General features: G+C 37.5%; 2 protein-coding genes across 2 annotated transcripts; one reads left to right on the forward strand and one right to left on the reverse strand.

Annotated features, from left to right (window-relative positions):
- The first annotated feature begins 6,040 nt into the window (after positions 1-6,040).
- Positions 6,041-19,083, forward strand: LOC144702325 (Major facilitator superfamily protein). Its single transcript, XM_078574333.1, has 16 exons — positions 6,041-6,198; positions 10,156-10,287; positions 10,972-11,073; positions 11,716-11,820; positions 11,902-11,977; positions 12,315-12,389; positions 13,664-13,766; positions 14,102-14,170; positions 14,346-14,415; positions 16,724-16,821; positions 16,941-17,017; positions 17,282-17,395; positions 17,553-17,672; positions 17,866-17,994; positions 18,486-18,564; positions 18,813-19,083. The coding sequence occupies exons 1-16, from the start codon at positions 6,119-6,121 to the stop codon at positions 18,926-18,928; spliced, it is 1,545 nt and encodes a 514-aa protein (XP_078430459.1). The 5' UTR covers positions 6,041-6,118; the 3' UTR covers positions 18,929-19,083.
- Positions 19,084-19,319: 236 nt separating this feature from the next.
- Positions 19,320-21,209, reverse strand: PPA6 (pyrophosphorylase 6). The gene is made up of 6 exons (XM_078574335.1): positions 20,909-21,209; positions 20,671-20,831; positions 20,437-20,537; positions 20,154-20,335; positions 19,911-20,009; positions 19,320-19,611 (listed from the first exon to the last, which is right to left on the reverse strand). The coding sequence occupies exons 1-6, from the start codon at positions 21,149-21,151 to the stop codon at positions 19,519-19,521; spliced, it is 879 nt and encodes a 292-aa protein (XP_078430461.1). The 5' UTR covers positions 21,152-21,209; the 3' UTR covers positions 19,320-19,518.
- Between the last annotated feature and the right edge of the window lie 336 nt (positions 21,210-21,545).

Here is a 21,545-nt window from a genome sequence, read left to right on the forward strand (position 1 = left end):
TCTATTTTATCATATATCTCTGTTAAGCAATTATTATTATTATGATCATCATCATCGTCATTATTATTATTATATATATTCAATCTACAGACAACTAAATAACTTATCATTACTATATACATCTCTTATCTCATACATAAGCTACTATTAATTAAATAAATAATTATAACATCTTCTACTAAGAATAGTATATTGTTATTCTCCCTAGCTTATTAATACATATAACTCTTCCACTATATATCTAATACATCTTTTTATTTTAAAACTATAAAACCATTTCATTGTCTTACTTGCTTACTACTTTGAATATCTATGAAAAATATTAATCATAATAGGTGATATAGTTACCTTATCTTATCACTATCTCAACTCTCCCTTTCACTACTACTCTATGTCATTACGTATTATTACTTAATATCATAAATAGTTTTAGTTTCTCCACTTCCCTATCTACCTCTTTTTACTTACTCATCTTCACCTTTCACTATCTTTATTATTATTTCTTCTCTTACTCAACTTATAATTAACCTCTGTAATTACCCCTATTCTCACCCTAAATTATCCATTAACCTAAGGATTAAATTCACCTCTAAGGGCAAGTCCCTGTGGAGGCGACCTTGCTCTCATCATACAAACCTGACTGAGTTTTCTATGATTATAAACTATATTTTATTTGGGCAAATTAAATCACAAAAGCACTAAAATTAACACCGTAATTTGCTACCATCAGCATGGAAGCACTAAAATTAATATAAACTTAGAAAAGATAAATAAATATGTATTTTGACTTAGAAAAAACATATCTTTATGAATATAATGTCAACAAATGCAGGAAAAATCGTATTGTTACTCTAAAAATATTTTTTGTAGAATATTGTGTTACAAAAATCCCTAAAAATACTTCAAATGCATAAAATTCAAAACATCATTATAAAAATGGATTTAATTCTTTTAGGCTTGATATCATGCATTTATGACTAATTTAATGCAAATAAAAATGTAAATATCATCATATTAACCTATCAATATTGTGTGTTATCAGCCAGGCCTTGGGCCAGTTAAGGAGATATCGACCATAGCTCGAAGGTTGCCATTTGAGGTAAAGGAGAGGAAAAAGATATGTGGGCTTCAAGATAAACCACCTCAAACCCCGTCTCAAAGAAGGATTTTTTCAAAGGGCCAATATAATCGTGGTTGTTTAATATTTTAAAATAATTGGATGGCTCAGATTAATTCCTGTTCTTATAATTTCTTCTACCTTTCAGGTGGCAAATCAGAGAAGGCTAGTGTTACATTGATGAATGAAAAGGTGTTAGATGTCGCAAGCAGCTGACAAAACAAGCTGAGACCATTAGATCTAAGACGGTTTGATAGCCACAATTTGATCACAACCATTGGACCCTCAGTAAGGGAAATCCAAAGGCCAGAGATAAAACTATCCATTTCTGCCCCTAAGCATCCCTTCATCATTAGCGAGCAATTTTCAGCAACAGGAAGGTGGATCTCTGCTTAGTGGTTGCTAGAAAATATCTGGTAATTTCCCATATCAACTAGGGATGACCCCTAGATCACTCATGTCCTGTAAAACCCAATCTCACTTATTGGGATATTTGTCTTTTTAAATGTAATCAAATCTTGATTTTTGAAACATTAAACAAAACAAGATCCTCCTGTCCTTCTTCATCATTTTTCCTTTACTCTTTTGGAAAGGGGGAATAACTCCTTGCTCTTGAGGGAAGGGCTTCAAATGAGTGCAAGAGAGAGGAGTTGGACAAATGAACCTTGAAGAGGATATTACCGATCAGGGTGATCTTAGTTGACAATGATCTCCACATGGCAGCAATGTCAAGTAAGTCATTTACCTCATCCTCATTTGCTCAATGGGTCGAGTGGTTATGTTTCTTCATATGTCTTAACCGTAAAAATACTCCTTCAATCCTTCTCTCTTGGAGTACTAGAATGGACCCAAATCAGAATTTGAATGAGCAAATCACTCTACTAATCACAACTAGGAACAAAATCAAGGGCGTATTTTTACAAGGATAGGGGTTTCTAAGATAGTGGAAGTGGGATAAGTTGGAACTACCCTCGAAATTTTATCCCAAAACTCCTTTTGGATAGTTAGATATCGTCATTTCAATTTGGAGCAATTTTAACCATCTGGTTTTCTTTCCTCTGATCTTCTCTATCCTGTGATTTTTTCAGTGGATTTCCAGCATGACGCTCAACTCTAGGAGTTTAAAAAGTGAGAAAAATCATTAAAATATGTAAATAAATTGAAAATTATATTTTCTGACTTATAAAATTATGCTTTAATGAATTTAACGTCAGTATCAGAAAATATTAGAAAATGATAATATCAATCTGAAAGTATATTAAACCCATGGAAAATTTTAAGTAATTTAAATTTATATTTTCGGACTTATAAAAATATTTTATTATGAAATTTATGACAAAAAACTATGTTAAAATACCATAAAATATAGAAAAATTGGAACTCATACTAAAATTTTAATAAGTCATTTTAAGCCATAAAAACATGAATTTAGGATAATTTAAAGATAATAAACACATTAAAATATATTAAGTTACTGTGAAAGTGGAATGTTATTTGTGATTATCTGATACTAAGAAAATAAAATGTTATTGAAGCTTTATCTTCCTTGACTCCTAATGTCTTACACAGTGTGGGTGTTTGACCTTTCATGACACAGCCCCGAAGCCATCTTTTCTTCGGCCCCTAAAACCTTCATCTAGTTTACCCACAAAGTCTACTTGGATCCATGTAAATTATCTATATTTAGCTACTCCAATACTTTATCATATGCAGATAATTTGAACCTTTATATTTTCAAGGATAGTAAATAAGAAACAACCACTGAATTTATTTATACAAATGCTAAATATTAAATTAGGGATAACAACATGATTCAATATAGCTTCATTAACCTATCTCCAAATTCAAAGTTTCCTTTCTTTTATCTTTGTATTCAAATTTTCCTATGTAGATTTAATATTTCTCATGATCAGGTTCTCCACTAGCTGATAACATGTGGAAATCAAGATTATTTATTTGAAATTTTGCTGGATCCTGGATCTCTCCTCCTCTTGCATGTAAATTTCAAAATCCTGAACCAAATTTTGTGGATAAACAATTGACAGAATCAGAAGAACCAATAAAATAAGCACATTTTCATTTTGTAATGATTCTTTCAAGAATGTCCCATAAATTATCCCACAAGTTGGATATTTTATCGTTTGTTTCCCTTTAATTTCATCAAATATCACAATTCTAGATGATTTGGATTTTTATGAATGTTTGTAATAAATTTTATTTTCAAAGAAATTTCAAAGAAAATTAGCAAAAATCTCCAAGTGGTGATCTTTCGGACAATGTTGGTGATGGTGTGAGTCTAAAATTACAGTACGGTCCTCCTTGTAACTTCTTTAGTCATGCCAAAAATGGTAAAATTATAAATCCCATAGTTTCATATGGATATTATCAACATCCTTTATTTTCATTAAATATCCAAAAACTCGTTGCAAAATCTTCAAATGATGTTGTTTAGACCCAGGTCACTGATCTCACCAGTTATAGGGTACAATATTGTTCTCCTTGTAACTTCTTCAAACCTGCACCAAAAACACGACTCTAAATCCTATGGATCTGTTATTATTTTGTAAATAAACTCTTTTATGAATAATTTCTCAAAAATATCCTTTAAATTTGTGTAAAAAAGTGAGATCTGACGCTTGCTCTTGTAGTGTGATTTTTCATCAAGAGAGAGAATATGCGGTTCGGAATTAGCACTAAATCTGCCTGCATGGGCTTCAAGAGTGAAAGGGGAAAGTATGTAATTTTGACAAAGCTAACAGTCAAATGTATTAACTATGAGAGAGAAAACGTATACACTAACTTTATGTTTGAATGTGCATGATTACAGCTTTTCCATTCACTTCATAAGCCACAAAATGTAAAATCAATAATTACGTTTCCTCATGACTTTAACTTCAAACAATCCTATATGGCACTACTCTGTTAGATTCCTGAAAATCTTCTTCTTTAAAATTTATAAATATTTGAGTTTATTCATCTATATTTAAATTTATTCGTCTTATAAACAAATTATTTATGTTAATATATAAGGTAGGTAGACAATTCCATGTCGGTCATCATGTTTCACTAGACAAATAATGTCTGATTAACATAAATAATTGATCTGATGTTATAAAAATGTTAACATAGCTACGTAGGATCCAATGATCAACATATTGTAAAAATTTCGAGTCCGTGACCAGAAGGTCAAACATCGCATCTTTATATTCATGAATGTAGTCATCCTATGCATGAGAGAGTTTCACAGTTTGAATTAATATGAAACTGTTATCATCATTTGCATAATTCCTAGCATGGATAAACATGTCTGATCTGATATAAGCCCATTAACTAAAGGCTGCCTTAATATTTTCCACTTTGAACATTCATCAAAGAAAATACTTAGACATTTTACTAGAATGCACTTTCCCTTAATCTTCAGGGAGGGAGGATAGATGATGGGTAGAGCAGTGTCGTCAACAATGATTTATTCTTACTCATCAATCAGTAAGTTTAACTTTCTTATATCTGCATTTGATCTCATTTTTCTTCCCAAAATTTGCAAAGATGTATTATAATTCCCACTAAGTTCAGTACTATATCCTTCTTTACATTTAAATATGTTATAAAAATAAAGGGCAGGTAAAAATGACAAAACAAGATGGTTCAAGAAACCTGAGTTTTTTCACCATTTAAAGTATTATGAAAATACACAGTGATCCATGCAACCCAGCCTGCACATTCATATTATTATTTCATAATTATAGCTATAGGGATTTCTAAGTTTGACTTGAATTTCTTAAGTTTAAAATATTACTATTTATCATCAACTATGATTTATTCTTACTCATCAACCGATAACAACTTTTTAATTATTCATTTTTACGACCTTTTTGTCTAAAAATTGTGTGAATTAAAATGCTTACTAAGTTCACCACTATAATGGTTTAAACTCATTGTTAGCTATTTGGAGATTTTATGTGCCATCGTTTTAGTACGGGTAATTGATGTAGATTACTATTTCTACGTCATCCAAGACATATAATAGTGCCTTACTCAATGGGGTTGATTAGTTATCATTTTCAAATCTTATTTCTTACCTTCATAAAAAATAAATATAAACTAAATATATTAATTCATTTAATTTTTATTATTTAAGCCATTTTATTTTCTTATTGAATTTTAACAAAAATCACATTAATTTCCCTATTTCTCATATCCCAACTCCACGGTCATCATTATCATTTTCTCTATTTTCTTAGTCATCTGGACTTCTCATCATTTGTCGTGTCATCATCATCCAGCCAACTCATCACGTCTTCCACCATCATGATAGAATCCCAAACCCATCTTCTGTCATGTATTTTCCCCCCTAGTGCCTATTGTGACATGACGGAAGACGTGACGGAAGACAGTTGCCAAACCCCACGGGCGTCATACTAATTGTTCTAGGGTTGATGTGTCATACGAAACAGAACTAAACTGCATACTCTGTGACGAATGACTAGACGTGGCCGTTATGTTCTTTTTGTGTGAATTTGTGCGAATTGTTCGTTCTGTTCAGTTTTCCGAACAGAACAAAAATGAGTTCGAACAGAACATCGCACAGACCCGCGTGCGGTCCTTTTGTTCGCTTTGTGTGAAGTTTGTTCTAGTTTTGTGAGAATGTGCGGATTTGTGCAAATGTGCAAATTTTGTTGGTTTAGAAAAAAATAGAACAGAATAAAATACAAGTCCCTGTGTGGTTCTTTTGTGCAAATTTTTTGTTAGCTTCAAACGATAGAACAGAACAACTATGTCTACGAATGACTGACCATAATTCCCTTCCATCCCGTCTTACTAAAAAGGATGTGAGAAGACCTTTAGTGGGCTGGGCTTTTGATCATCGGTTTCAATGAAGGCCCATCTGTTGGCGGTTAATCCAAGAGAGGGAAGAGAAATAAATCGGAATGATCCCGCCAATTACTTCTTTTTTCCAACGAAACTTCAAAGAGGCAAATTCCTTCGCCCATCCAGGGGAAGATGGCGATCTCTCCGCCAGACTTGGATGCGGACACAGCCACGATCTCCGATGCCCATCCAACGTGGTTCACGCCGAAGAGGTAGACCCATGTTCATGAAGCTCACTACCCAAAATCGCCGAGTTTTTCCTTTTGGGAAAGCCTAATCAAGGGGATGATACGTAGTTATACTGTACTTCGTTTTTTTTGTTCTCATCTCGGGATATGGGATGGATCAATTTTCCTTTTTTTGCCGTGACGAAAGTTCAGTGGAGAACTGAGCTGAAATATTGACTCAGTGCAGCGTCCACTTTTTACGCAAATCTGATTTCTTATGGCTACTTATTGTTTATCGTTTTACAAATTTTAGGCCTAGTTTTAGTCGGAAATCGTTCAAGGGAAGTCTGGTGTTATTGTGTTTATTTTCATATTCCCAACTTTTTTGGCTTCGTCTATGAGTAAAATTTTTGGCTTGGCGGTTGAATTTGTAAATTATGGGATTTTAAGCTTCTAGATTCAAATATCTAATCATTATTTCAAACACACACATGGCTTGGGTCGATAATCAAATCTTCTCTTGTTCTGGATCTTTTGCTAGAACAGGATCGCAATTCATTTACAGTGCCAGGCGTTAAGGGCTATAAACGGATGACTTCCCTGCCATGATGGTTAAAGAGTCAGCTATGGTTTAACCCCTCTTCCTTCCTACCCAACCTCCCAGTGACACATTTCAAGTCTAAAGACGTGGAAGAAATGTTAGACAACCACAAATATGCCTATCAGTAATGAAGATAGTTCATGCATTTGGTTGCACCCACCGTTCTTTACACTGTTCCTCATTTCTGGGTTATCACACCCAAAATAGTTTGATGCTGTGAAAAATGGCACGGGTTGAATTGAAGAGGTGGAAGAATGATTACATAGGCTGAGCGCAATGACAATAGAAGGAAACAAACCATCATCACAAAGGATGTCACAGGTAGGAGAGAGAGAACCATAGTTGGATTTTGATCCCGCTCAAAAGTATCACAAACACAGGTCAAGACGTTGACCTCCTGACACAAAAGTATCACAAAATAATTTTCCCTTTGCCAGAAACTTCCCAGCGCGGCATTCCATAAAAATCTCTGTACCCACCTGACCTTCAACGATGGGTTTCCACTGAAATCAAATATTTTGAATAACATATTTGTGATACTTTTGTGTTGGACGTGAGAGTTTTGGGTTTAAAAGGCCTCTTTATTGGATTAGAGTGCTCATCTTCAATATAATGAGGAAAGGTAAAACCATAGAAAATGAGCCCTTTAGTGTTACTCTTTCGTCTCTTTCTGGCTCCCAGGGTGGCTTGCTTGTCCTGTCACCCTGCCTCTTATCTCTCAATAGCAATTTCCAACAGCAGGCTTCCTAGAAAGGCAATTATAATGAGAACATGACGCTTATCACAAATGCATAGATTTGACCCTCCAATTGTGATTATGATATTTCTATTCAAAGAAATACAGAAGAAGAAAAAGAAAGAGAGCTGGTCAACGGCCCGTTGGCCGCACGTGCTGACCAAGGGGGGACAAAAACCCTATAAATAAGAGAAGAGGAGAATGGGTAAGCCATCGGGTCTTTTCTTGAAATCAGAAGGATGACTACGCCCATCGGAAAGGCTGGAGCAGCAGGAGCCGGCCTGCTGATCTGGAGGGAAGCTCCGTCGTGGAGGGAGGAGCAACCTCTACATCTTGTCGTTCTTACTTCTCATCTCTTTCTTTCTATTGATCAACTCCAGACTACATTTGGTGATTTCTGGTGTTTTCTTGATTTCAAAGCTGAGAAATATTTCATTGATACTACCGAGGCGTATCAGATTATTAGCTAACTATTATCACAAATGCATTATTAAAAAGTCACAAGGATCATATAGTCTTTGACATCTTAATTGATTATCGAGATCACTGTCTGAATATCTTCTGTTGTTATTGATAGTTCTCCAGGAGCAATTATAAAGCTAAGAAAGAGTGGATTAGAATGAGTATACTTGGACTTTTCCCATAATTCTTTGATTGATTTCATGCGCAGAAATTATATGTCGTTCAAGGGGATAAAATATTCAGAAGGAGATATTGAATTTTTTTTCTCCATCAGTTTTTTTAAGATCGGCAGGTGGCATCAGTCAATGAAAAAATGTCCATCAATATTTCTCTCAAAGTTGATTCTATCCTTTGTAATCATTGGAATAGATTGACATGGTGAAAAGGATCCTTTTGGCAAGTTTTGGGGAACCTAACAGAACTTTCTTCCCTCTTGAATAACACTCAGGGACATTGTGTATTGACTCGAGGTCGTGTCATTCTCCCTCCCAACATACCTGAATTGTTCCACTAAATAAACTTCAATAAAACTTCAAAAGGTTGGTGCAAGAGGTTGAATAGGAGATACGAGAGGGAATAAGAGACAGGAAAGGAGACGTGGAGGTGTCCTCTGTATGATTTCATGAAGCACTGGAGAGATGTTGCTGATGTGCAGGTAAGATCATCTGTGTGATATGATCCTTGATGTAGGCTAGTAACGGAAGGGGAGGAGCTAGATGAGAAGTGTGGATGTTCCAAAAGGATGGGGAGTGGAACAGAAATGATCAGAGGAGAGGTCTAACAGAGGTGGCAGGGATCGACCAGGGATGAGCTGCTTGAAGAAGTGGTGAGGTAGAGACCATCATGAGGAGCGCGGATCGCTGAGGGAGAGAGGAGACGAGTAACTCTAGCTTCATTATTCTTGGCTGCCCTCCTTGAGGGAGGGCTGTCTTATTTAAAAGAATTACACAAGTGCAAAATGACCACAGTGACCCTTAGTGTGCTAACATGATGAAACCAACCCTAAATAGCATGGGGATCATTGCATTGTGTTTTCAAGAAGAGAGAAGGCAAAGGCAAAAGGCAGGAGGAAGAAGGGTCAAAGGAGCCAGAAACACAAGATACAGTTTTGGCTGCCTTTTCCGGTGTAAAGCCAGTTCCTTGAACTAGGGAGGTTCCTTACACGACCAGGCCCACTGTCATATCACATTGGTGCCTGGATTGTTGAGTTCACAAACTTAGTTGTTTCTAATGATGGTGCTCAATGGTCTGAATGGATTTATATCTTTCCCGTCAGAAATTACCTGTCGCATAAACAGCCATTAGGTGTCTTGGGCTTGTCCTCTCCTCAAACAGCATCCCTCAGCTGAATTCTTGTTTCCTTGATGGTCGGTTACAAAAAAAAGAGTCACAAAAGTTTTAATAAAAATAGATCAAACCTCGTTGCATGGCCTGATGACAAAGTTTTCAACTTCTGATATTCTGGTTATGTTGGGTAACTATATGTGTCACATATATCCATGAAATAATCTGCTTTTAGATCAGGATCTGGCCGTCACCAAATACTCCCATTCATGTTGCGTTGGATTCATTTTTCGTATATTTCAGCTTCTGTTAAAGCTACTCGTTCGTCTACAGAATCTGATAAACATTGGGGTATATGCACAGTTACATTCTGAAGAAAATTTAAAAGAATGGACTGTCTTTGAAAACTGTATAGTTGATTTCCAGTATGTAAATGTTTCCTTGTATAGTTTTTCTACTCGTTAGATTCAATACAAGGAAAATAAGAAAAAATATAAGAAAAAATATTTGAGTTTGCAAAAATGATGTCTAAAGTTCATATGCTTTCCTTATACCTAATGCTTGGAATGAAAAATGATTGCTTTAAAATTCTTTCAATAAAAAACTTATGAAATAATGAACCTCATGAAATTGTTTGTGTAATTAATCAGTGATACTTTTATCCCACTCCTGAGGAAAAGGCTGTCATTGGTATGATCCCTATAAATAAGAGCAGCCCCTCCCCTAAGGGAACATGCAAGATGATATAACGACATAGGGCCAATTTGGCCAGTAGGAGTGATAAGATCTGGTCGGACTATCGGGATGAAGATCGAGAGGAGAGGCTATAGGAGAATACCAGTTAGAGGAAGCTTAACAAATTGGTGTACTTTGGTTTTGGAGATTATCTACTATTTTGAATCCTGGTTCGCTTTTGCAGGTTGCTTGGGATATTTTGTGTCATCAATATGTTAAACTATATTGATAGGGGTACTATAGCTAGCAATGGAGTAAATGGGAGTGCAAGAGCATGTAGTGAAACTGGAATTTGTACATCAGGCAGTGGAATACAGTACGTATTTTTCCCTTATTCCTAAGATATACTTTTTTACTTATTTTCTGTCAGTTGGATTCAGAGACATTTTCTTGAACTTAGCAAAAATTTCAACAAAAGAATGATTCGGAAATATAAGTTTCTCATTGGCGCATCAGTAAACAATTGAGAAATAAGATCTATCTCCTATTTTCTGTTTTATATCTTTCTGTAAACTCTGTGCTATTCGATATGAGAAGCTACAGAAGATACTTTGTTATCGTGTTATTTCCCACTTTGCGTTCATTGAATATCACAATTAATGTCTTTGTGGAATTTTTTTTAGTTTTCAGTTTGTAGATATTTCTTTATGATGACATGTTTCTCCGTGTCAAACAGCTTGTTTCTTCAGATCTATCCCACTACTTTCCCTGTAAATATATAATTAAAAACTCAAATGGAAATTAGCAAGTGGCCTGTCGATCTTAAAATTGGTAACTGATATGCAAAATCACGTTGTAACTTTACCTAATTGATTGAAGCTTTTTTCAGATAAGAAATATGATGTTACTTACTTATCTTTTTGGCGTTTTCTGGTTTTCTTATTTTCTTAATCCCACGGTTATAAGCTTTGGGTCACTATTTCTGCTTGATGCATTTTGTTTAGTGAAGTATAAAGCTGTTGCAGAGACGTTCTTGATCATTTCACCATCATGGGTGCAGGGGAGATTTCGATTTATCTTACTTCGAAGATGGGTTTCTCTCATCTGCATTCATGGTTGGACTCCTGGCATCTTCTCCATTATTTGCCTCCTTGGCGAAAAGGTTTTATTCTATGCTGATTTCCCCCTGAATTTGTCTCTGTCCAATGTATCCCAAGCTATGATCCGGACAGTTAGTCTATCTTGTAAAAATAGTTGAACATCAAGATCTTTTATTCATAAAGTAGATATTTTTATGTACTGTGAAGAGAAAAAAATCATGTTCATTTGTGGTTTCACTTCACATAATTTTTTTGTTTTTTATTCAATGGAACTAAAGGTTTCGTCACCACACAATTAGAACTGTCAAAGATGGGTCTTTATATTCTCTCCTTTCTCTATGTTTTATATGCTCGGCCAATTTTAAATGGGCCTATCCATTTGTTCACTTATCATATATATTCTTACGAGTCTACCCTTTCACTAGTCTCCCTTCTATCTTTGTCTCTCTTCTATGTATTCAGACGAACTGTATCTGTTTACTAGTTTTTTTCTCTCACCCTTTCGCAATCCTAATCCAGTGATATCGCCTTGGCTTGTTTCATTAGGAACCACTGAAGTCTTCATCTTTTGATTAGTGGGATACGGTTTGGTCAAATAAATAAACACAAAAAGATCAGGCTTGAGGGTTAAACTTGGTCATTCAAAATACCTAATATTTTGAAGGTGATTATCTAATAAATATGACGATAAACTATCTTTGCAGCCATAATCCATTCAGACTTATCGGTGTTGGACTCTCTGTTTGGACATTAGCCGCTGCAGGATGTGGGTGCTCTTTCGGATTTTGGTCCATTGCTATTTGCCGAATGTATGTGATTCATCTCATTTTCTTCTCAGATGTAGCTAGAAATATATTTTGGTTTTATCACGGTTAGCTCATATATTTTAGGTTTGTGGGTGTTGGGGAAGCTTCCTTCATAAGTCTTGCTGCCCCGTTTATTGATGATAATGCACCTCCTTCACAGGTATATTTTAAGACTCATTTTACATGGATATATCCCCATTCTCTTACTTCTACTTGTTCATGTACAATCAATATGTTTACCGTTTCATTATTGTTGATTTTCTTTGGAGAAAGATAGGAGAGGTCACAGAAAATCTGTGACCCTACCGATTTCAGTATTGTTGATGCAGTAGAGATTTTATGTCCTGCTGAATATGTTCCATTTAAAACCAGAGGCGTTTCTCAAGCAATTCATATTTTTTTCGTTTTTTCATTCTGTATGATCTGGTTTTATTATTTTGTTTGACCAAAGCGATATTTTTTAGTGCTACCCGTTCATTAATTTTTTTCCTTATCAGAAAACAGCATGGCTTGCGATTTTCTACATGTGCATACCAGTGGGGATCGCCTTCGGCTACATATATGGAGGACTGGTGAACTTCTTTCTCTTGATTATCACTTTGTAGTGTCTACTTAGTATTGGAAAAAAATTGGAATGGACCTTAAATTCTATAGATCCAAGTCTAACATTTATCTTGCATGCAACTCTCTTTCTAATCCCTGAGAATAGAAAACTTCCTTTCAAAAGTTATATTTTGGATTTTCTTGTTGGGGAAGAATGATAAGGTTCTCCCCAGAACCTATCATGAGAAGAAGAGAAGGAAGCATTGGTCAGCACATGTGCTAGTCCAGGCACGTGCTGATTCAAACACTCAGATGGGGAAGACTTTGAATAAAGGGGCAAGAACTGGATCGAGAGGGAGGAAAATCAGTGACAAGAAAAGGGGGCTGCGGCTCAGGCTAGGAGGGGGAGATTCTCTCGTTTCTAGTGGAGGAAAGAGTCGATCCGATTTGTCCTGGCTTTCTAGTTCTTTCATCTCTTCCACTACATTCAGACCCACCAATTCTTTTACATATACGTTTGGATTTGACTCTATCTATTCCTCTGCTATGGGAAATCCTTGAAGGCTTCTCATTTGGAATTGCTTACATGTTTCAATTCACCTAGGATTGTAAGACAGAACATGTTCATTATTTTATCATTACTCCTTAGGAATAAAAAAAAAGTTACTCTGATTGAGGCGTTTTGACTCTTTTCACGCCGTAGACTTTTGATTCAATTGCTAAATAGCCAAATTCTGTTGGCTGTCAAAGCATTGTATATCTATGCGGCTTAGGCTACTCACCACCATTTACCATAAATGTAATAAATATGTATGGTATTTATTCCTGCTCCAAAAAATATGCGGCTTAGGCCCCAAATGCCTCTCTTCCAGAGAGCCATTTGGGCTTGATGCCCGAATGTGACTCTCTTCATCCCTCTGAGGTCTTTGCAGTTTTTCTTCTGGCGTGTCAGGTTTCTCAGACGATTAGTTGGCTGAGGTTCAGGCTGTGGATGTCATTCCTAATCTCCATTAATCGGCCTCAACTTTTCGTTTGTGTAATTCACAAGAATCCTTTTTGAATTTCTGTTTGGCTTGATGGCACCCTGATTAGATTTCAATTTTATGACATAGGTAGTATCTTGCTCTTAATTAAACTAGGAAAACTATGAATTTTTTTTTTGAAGAAAAGGATGGCGTTGAATCCGTTTCTTTTAGCAAAATTACCTTAATAGCTTGGGATAATCAGACCTAATCATATACAAATGTGTGTTAAAGAGAATATTCATTATGATCCTCTAGATATCTTCTATACAAAATGTCAGGTTGGAGCTTACTTGAACTGGCGTATTGCATTTTGGGGAGAAGCAATTTTCATGCTTCCTTTTGCAATTTTAGGATTCGTGATACAGCCTCTCCAGCTCAAAGGTAGAATAACTGTATGTAGTGATTAATTTAAGGTAACTGCAGATAGTTTTTTTTAAGGTCCCATAAATGCGATGTTTTTAAAAAGTCTTTATTTTTCCCAATTGTTTCTTTGAATCTTTAACTTTCCTTACGAGAGCCACGATTGAATTCCAAGATAAGACTGTGAATAATGTCTTTACCGTAATGGTTTCCAAGATAGAGAAATTAGAGAAATGAACCCCAAATATAGAAAGCGATTCCCTCTGCCAAAGACATAGATCAGTATGTCGATTATGTTTAAACTTTCTTTACACTTTACAAACAAAAAATCTGTGACTCCTGAACTTTTTTTTCAGGATTTCCTTCGTCTCATATAAAAATGATGCCTTCAGAAGAAGAGATTATTTCGGAGGACCAAACTTCTGGTAGGTTCTGTTGTCATCAACGCTCAATAGGTTTTAGAATAAGTGTCTTTCCATGCCATGACATTTCCCCGTGGCAGAGGTCTATTGAACTTGCTTCAGCTTACTGACCATGTCTTGATGTTTACGGGCTCTGTATTATACTCACACAAATTTCACCTTTCATATTCACTTTTAGTGGGACAGATTATAAAACGAGCTCGTGCAGCTGAAGAATCGATGGATGACGAAACAATGAAGTCACCGCTGTAAGTTCTTTCAATCTTCTCAGTTTACCTTCAAGTATTCAAATTTTATTGGAAGGAATAGTCCCTAATTTATTTTCATGAGCCTTTCTCATGTTATTATCCATGCATGGAATACTTGTGGGTGAATACATGGAATCCATACATGCATGCATGTAATGCGTGATGGATCAGTGGGTTGATCAAAAAAAATTATGCATGCATTGAAGAATTTGATTTCTTTTACTGTTTAAAAAGTGCCTCTGACTCTTTCAGCTTTTGTATAACTTCCAGCTATTTTATATAATCCGTGAAGATATCATTCAGTCTTTTGCATATACTATTATTGAATTCATTTTCTAGAGCATTTAATCTGTTCCTCTGACACGCTTTTGACTCTACTCCAACTCACCGCTTGCTACTCTGGCAAATGTTTCGCACTTTTTACTTTCTGGTCATTTAGGGTGATAATGTTCGTCATGGAACTCTTAGGCTCAAATATATTGATAAATTACCAATAATCGATCAACGTAGTCCTCCAGAGAAGTTGCTTCAAGGAAAAGTAGAAAGATAGTATGAGAGAGATAGAAACCCCAACCCCTGTGAGGGTTTTTAGTCTTTTTCCTTTTTGTGTTTCCCGTTAATTGGGGTAGCCCTCCTTTTAGGAGGGCATCCAAAAATGTTGACTTGAAGTCCTGTGGTTTTTTTTCTTTGAAAAAAAAGGTGGGAAGGTCAGTTGTGATCAGTGATTCCTCCTTTATGATTAAGAAGCAGAAAGTTATACATACTTCCTTAACCCAAATATATCCACAACGTCCCTTCACCTCCCTCTAAACCAAATAGGGATTAAACTCTCCGCATCGTGTACTATGTCAACCAGCAACGTCTTTAGTCCTGTGAGAATGATTGCATTGTGGTGCAGCCATATTACTAGGGCACAGCTAATGATGGGCCCGTTCCACTCACTCCCTGGAAACCACATCCATTCGAGAGTGGCTGGCCCACTCTTCAGGGAAAATACACTGGTGGTTCTGTTCTATGGCTAATAATCATCTTTTCCTGAAGACCGGTGTTACCAATCTTCTTCTAAGGAGCAGCCACCCAAACAACCGCACTTTTAAGGACATTTTTAGCTTCAATATCGGCAAGCATTGATGGTCAACGGTTCCTCCTTTGATTGTCAGTGTCTGAGACATATATATGCATCCACTGATAATCCTCCACCCTATTTCTGATAAGGTGTCGATAAATGATGGATTCCACATGCCATCCTGGATGACTGGTCTGCAGACCGTGTTCCAAGAAACCGCCTGATCTTAAGCCTTTCCATAGCAACATTCTTATCAAGCCTTCCAGGTGCTTCCCAACACTAACAGGTAACTTTGAGAATGAGAGACAAGATTGGGAGTGTTGAGAGCACCAAGCGCAACAGCATCAGGCGTCCCCCCCCCTCTCAACAGCACTCTGACCGGCCATCCCTCAAGTCACCACTCCATCTTCTCTTTGACCTTGAGGCAACCCTTCATTACAGGCAGGCCCATGTACCTTATGGGTAATGTCCCAATTGGCGTCTCTAAGGTCCTAGAGCATGGAGACTCCTGGTCAGAAGATAACCCAAAGTTTTGATGAAAGTTAATTTAACATGGTTGATATGAAGTCCCGGGCAACCTGCAAAGAGGTCCAGCTGGGTGGAGAGATCTGTGGCTTTCTCCACCTATCCCTGTATAAAGAAGGTTGACATCAACACATTGGAGTAGAGGTATGCCTGCTGGGACCCTTACAGCAGACCATCAGATAAAGCCTAAGTCGTGCTTTTAGCGAGTCTACTGCAAGGGCAAACAGTAGCTGTGTCAGGGGGCACCCCTGCCTGAACCCCCCTTGACAGTTGAATCCATCCTTCTTCGGGCCACCCGTTCACCAATATCGAGGAGTAGAATGTGCTACATCACTTAATCCGCACCACCCATTATGCAGGAAAAGGCCTCTTTTCTTGATAGTTTTCCACAAGAAGCCACAGTCTAAGGAGTCATATGCCTTTGCGAAGTCCACCTTCCACATGTAACCCTTGGTCTTCTTTCTTTTCCAAGCAGCAAAGGAATTCTCCTGCAACCAAAGTCCCCATGTGATGATTATCCATGGAGATATTCCACCGGTGGTTTTTGGAGGTCAAATCAGTTTTTTGGAATGTAGTATTTTTTGTCAGTTATTGGGAAAATATATTCCAATTTTTGTCATGTTTGTGAAGGTAAAAGTACACTTTTTTCTCAAGTATTTGCATGCGGTTCATTCGATTTCTTTGGGGCTTTTAACACAGGCAAGGTTTTCGTGACAGGCCAAAAACCAAATCAAACTTGGTCAGTCAATTAGGATGGTTGTGGAAAGACTTGAAAGTTCTCTTGTGCGACAAGGTTTATGTCACAAATGTACTGGGTAAGATTTCTGCGTATGGCGCCAATGTAACCGTTAGCCTATGGAAGTTCTTTTTTTTCTGCTATTCTAAGCAGATTATCAGCACATTTCGTGCATTCTGATCTTTTCCATTGTATCAGGTTATGTGGCGTATAATTTTGTCATCGGGGCCTATTCTTATTGGGGTCCTAAGGCCGGATACGCAATTTACAAAATGGTAATTCATCAATTAAAATGATGTGGTTTACTTGATGCAGATTTTTAGGTTACAATCTAGCATTGGGGCATTGATCATTTCTCGGCCATATTAGTTTTTGGATGTGTCAAGATTGTGAAATAATATCCACAAATAATTCATAGGTTTTTTGTACTAATGAAAACGCCATGCAGCTTAAAAGATTTATGCTTTATTAGTGTAGTAAATTTACTTATTTTCGATCGATTTGATGATTTTCAACTCGGTTGGGTCGATCTCCCTCAGGAAAATGCAGATTTGATATTTGGAGGAATTACAATAATATGCGGAATTTTTGGGACTCTGGCCGGCGGCTATTTTCTCGACCTGATACATGCCACCATACCCAATGCATTCAAGGTAAACTTTCCTCCCACTGTACTTAAGCGCTGGCCGCCTAGGGCTGCTAATGGCTAAAGTCATTATATTTATCAAATTTATTACGATTTAGCTTATTTTTTAACTTTCATGCCGAATTGCTTACAGTGAAATATTTGTGGATATTATTCTATTTCAGCTTCTTTCTGGAGCTACGTTTATCGGAGCCGCATTCTGTTTAAGTGCTTTCTATTCGAAGAGTCTCTACGGCTTTATACCACTTTTTGCGGTTGGGGAGCTCTTAATTTTTGCAACACAGGTACGTCTCTTTTTTTTGGAGCATATAAAATTTGATTGTATAATCACACAACGCAGGGATGATTATCTTTAGAAAATATGGAATTTGATCTTGGCTAATGACCAAAAAACAAATAGAGAATTGGACTTATGATTCAACTTTTTTGTAATTTAACTCCCGATTGGATTAACGCCCAACTTGTCTACTTGTTCAGGGCCCTGTGAATTTTATTTGTCTTCATTGTGTAAAGCCCAGCTTGCGACCGCTCTCCATCGCCATGTCCACCGTCGCAATTCACATATTCGGGGATGTTCCTTCTTCACCTTTAGTTGGAGTTTTCCAGGTCTGTTTTTTCTCCTCCACTGGTGTTTTAAAAATTAGCTGGGGATCAGTCCGATCCTGATCGATCATCAATCAGATCTTAGGGATAATGATCGAAAATAAATCATTTATACATCCATCGATGCAAAAAATGCATCTCTCTCTCACTCTCTCTGCTGTTGAGAGGACCATCTCTCCCTCTTGATCAGATCGGCTGACTTCGTACGATATCCATTTGGCTGAATTGATCCATGAAATCGGCTGATTCGATCAAGGTCATTCACTCGATTGATCAAATCGGCCGAGGTCACCGATCTAGTACATTCAATCGTTTGATTCTGGCCGATCTCATCCAATTTCAGAACCCTAGATCTAGCTTAGGAAATGTGTATTTTAATTATTCAGAGATGATTTTCATTTGCACCGAGCAATAATATGATTTATTTGTAACCGAAATCACAGATATTTGAACTGAACCCACTACTTCTCCCTCGTGTTTTGCTAAATGACCAGGATTATGTCAATAACTGGAGGGTGAGCGCTGAAGTTCTAACGTCCATTCTATTCGTTGCCGCTGGTATCTGGTTCTTAGGTAAGTTCATTTACCGTCCGTCCTATACAAGACAGCAGCTTTTATAAAGCATCAATTCGAAAACCGTTCAATTTTTTTCTTCCTGTTCTTAAAAAAAAGGGTGAAAAAATGAATCAGAGGTTAGAAAGCACTCAACATGTTAAAAGGGAAAAGAAAAAGAACGAGCCTTTTAAAAATTTTGCAGAAATCTAACGTTTACCCAAAATTCTATAGGCTGATAGAATACCTACTTCTTAATCATTGGTCAGGTGTCCTCATTCCAAGCAAAGACAAGTACAACGAAGCTAGTTCTCATGGGGCTTCAACTACCGATACAGCTCCATTGCTGGATGAAAATCCAACGGGCATTACAGGGTCTGCCTGAAGCTGTGCTCCAAGATAAGGTAAAGTTATCGCTTAATTTCACCTCTGACAGGCAACTACTTCACACTCTTTGAATTATATGTACCCTCTGTACATACCCTATCTAGGTTTTGGCCTGGATTAACCCCATCATATATATGATACATGTTTCTATCATTCTACACCACTGAGACATGGATGACTTAAAATTAGAGTTCTGCCACTTTGATTCGATTGAATCACCGAACCCTGTGCCATATCATATATTTTAATTTACTAGGCAAAACGAGAAAGGGGGAGAACAAAAAATCAGTGGGATGATTGATCTGCTATGTTGATCTGATTTTTAGATCAGATAGACTCGGGCTTATTCGATTGATCGATTTCGGCAGATCCGAACTTAGAACAAGCTCTTCGGCCGACCCAAGAAGATCATCAAATTATGTGGCCGCAAATTACATTTTAAGAGAGATGATAACGAAAATTTGGTCAACCGCGTGGAATTTTTCAGGGAATAAAATGGAAAATTGGTGAACACACACGGATGGAGAAATGTTTATTCAGAGGCCTGAGAGCGGGAAGAATAAATAGCCTCAACGACGACGCAGCTCCTCAAGCCAAGGAAAGCTCACCAGCAGGAACGGATCTTCTGACTAGTTTCGACCATGACTCGTTTGTTTCAGCGATAACCTTGAGAGCATAATCCTGTTCTCCCCCGCCCCAAAAAAAAGTTGAAGGAAATGGTTCAGAAATGGGATCTCAGATGCAAACGAGTGAATCTAAGATTTTTTTTCTTCTTAAAAAGCAGGAAAAAACCAGCATCAGATAATTATTTGGGGAGTTGGAATCAAAAATTAATTTTTCAATTCATCACCTAACAATATCTATGGTCTGTATAACTTGTCAAAGTTTAAGCATATCCAAATAGTTTCAATCATATCTCTTTAAGCAGAAGAAGATGATGAATTAGGTTGAATTTTGAGGAATCGAGGAAGAATTAGTACCTTGCTGGCAGGCTTATTACCCAGGCCAAAGTTATTGGCGGGCTTGCCATCTGGAATCTTGTAGTCTCTGAACCAGTCCCTTATGGCGGTGAGAGTTCCCTAAATGATCATTAAATTCCGTTCAAATTATACCCAAAAGAAGAAAAACCTCTGGAACAGGCATGATCTGAAATCATGCCTTTCTTCAGATTTCATAGAGAGATTTCCTGTGCAGTGAAATGTGATAAAGAGTCGAGAGATTACCGGAAAATGCTTTTCAACATCATCAACGTCATTGACAAGCGAAGCACGAGGGTCGTCCAAGGAAATAGCAATTATCTTCCAATCAAGTTCTCCTTCATCAATCATAGCCAAAGCGGCCAAGGGCTTAACCCTAAGAATCTGACCGATCTTGCCTCGGGCATCGCCGATCTCCACAACATCAACTACAAACAACAAGAAAAAAAATCAAACATCAGAGATTTCAGGTTCAGATTAACAGTTTCGATCCTATTAGCAAAGAGAAGAATCAAAGCCAGAAAAATACCAGGATCGTTGTCCCCAAAGGCACCGTCAACCTCTGCATTCGCCAAGGACGGATCTTCCCAAGTTTGGGGAAGCAAACCATAGTTCCAGTTTATGTTGTACCTATCAGTCATTGGAGAAAACGTACATTCTCAAAAACCTAAAGCAGAGACAGTTGGGAGAGTAAAAATCAATAACTTTCACAAAAAATAAGACCTAAACTCGTGAATCAAAAGTATAATAGAAAGAAGCTTACGGGTAGTATCGGAGCTTCCCCTTCTTAGTATCTTGTTTGATCGGAGTGAACGGTTCATCCGTAGCCACCTCCATCTTCGCGCTCGACTCCTTCGGGATCTCGACAATAAAGTTAAAGGTTCCATCGTCCAAACGCAACGGGACGTCGTGCCAAGGCGAAATCTGAGACATCAAATCCGTTCAAACGCGCCAAAAATTACACAAAAGTTGATTCCAAACAATCACTTCACGATCATCACCTTCTTGCCGGATCCATCGAGGAAGAACACGCGGTAGTCAAGAGTCTCGGCCTGGCCCTCTTCTTTCACTTGAAAGTCCGGTTGGTACTGCGCTCGGCAACTCGTTTGCAAAGCCCTCGATTTCACGCGAGCGCCTCCAAACTTCACCGCCAAGGACTGTCTTTGCAATAGAAGACCGCATTTCCCAGCGCGAGCTCCCTGCAATGCTCCCGCCGCGGTAAGAACTCTGGCAGCCGCCGCCATGGATTTCGCCGAAGCTCTTCTGAAGCTAAGTCCTGAACAACGGCAACCACAAAAGCCTCCCCCCACAACAGGAATTTATAACCCTCTATCTCTATCCACGTGGCGCATTCTTATTGGCTCACATTAAAGCGAATCTCGTATTTGTTTAATCAAAACCACTAACCCGAAGCACCAAGTCTTAATCTCGTCCCGGTTCAGCCCAATAATATTCAGGGACTTTCGAATATTCAACTATAATATTGGGCCTATTACGGGTCAGCCCATTAAGCTGAGGATGGCGGTTTTATTACCCGCCGTAACTTTTTTTTATTTTTTTAAAGTTAATTCGGTAATTGAAAGGGTGGGTCCCGGCCCAGCGGTGCGCGGGTAAGTTCACCGGCCGTTAGGATGTTTC

This window comes from Wolffia australiana, chromosome 4 (genome assembly GCF_029677425.1).
Source record: "Wolffia australiana isolate 7733 chromosome 4, ASM2967742v1".
In the NCBI taxonomy this organism is placed as follows: Eukaryota; Viridiplantae; Streptophyta; class Magnoliopsida; order Alismatales; family Araceae; genus Wolffia; species Wolffia australiana.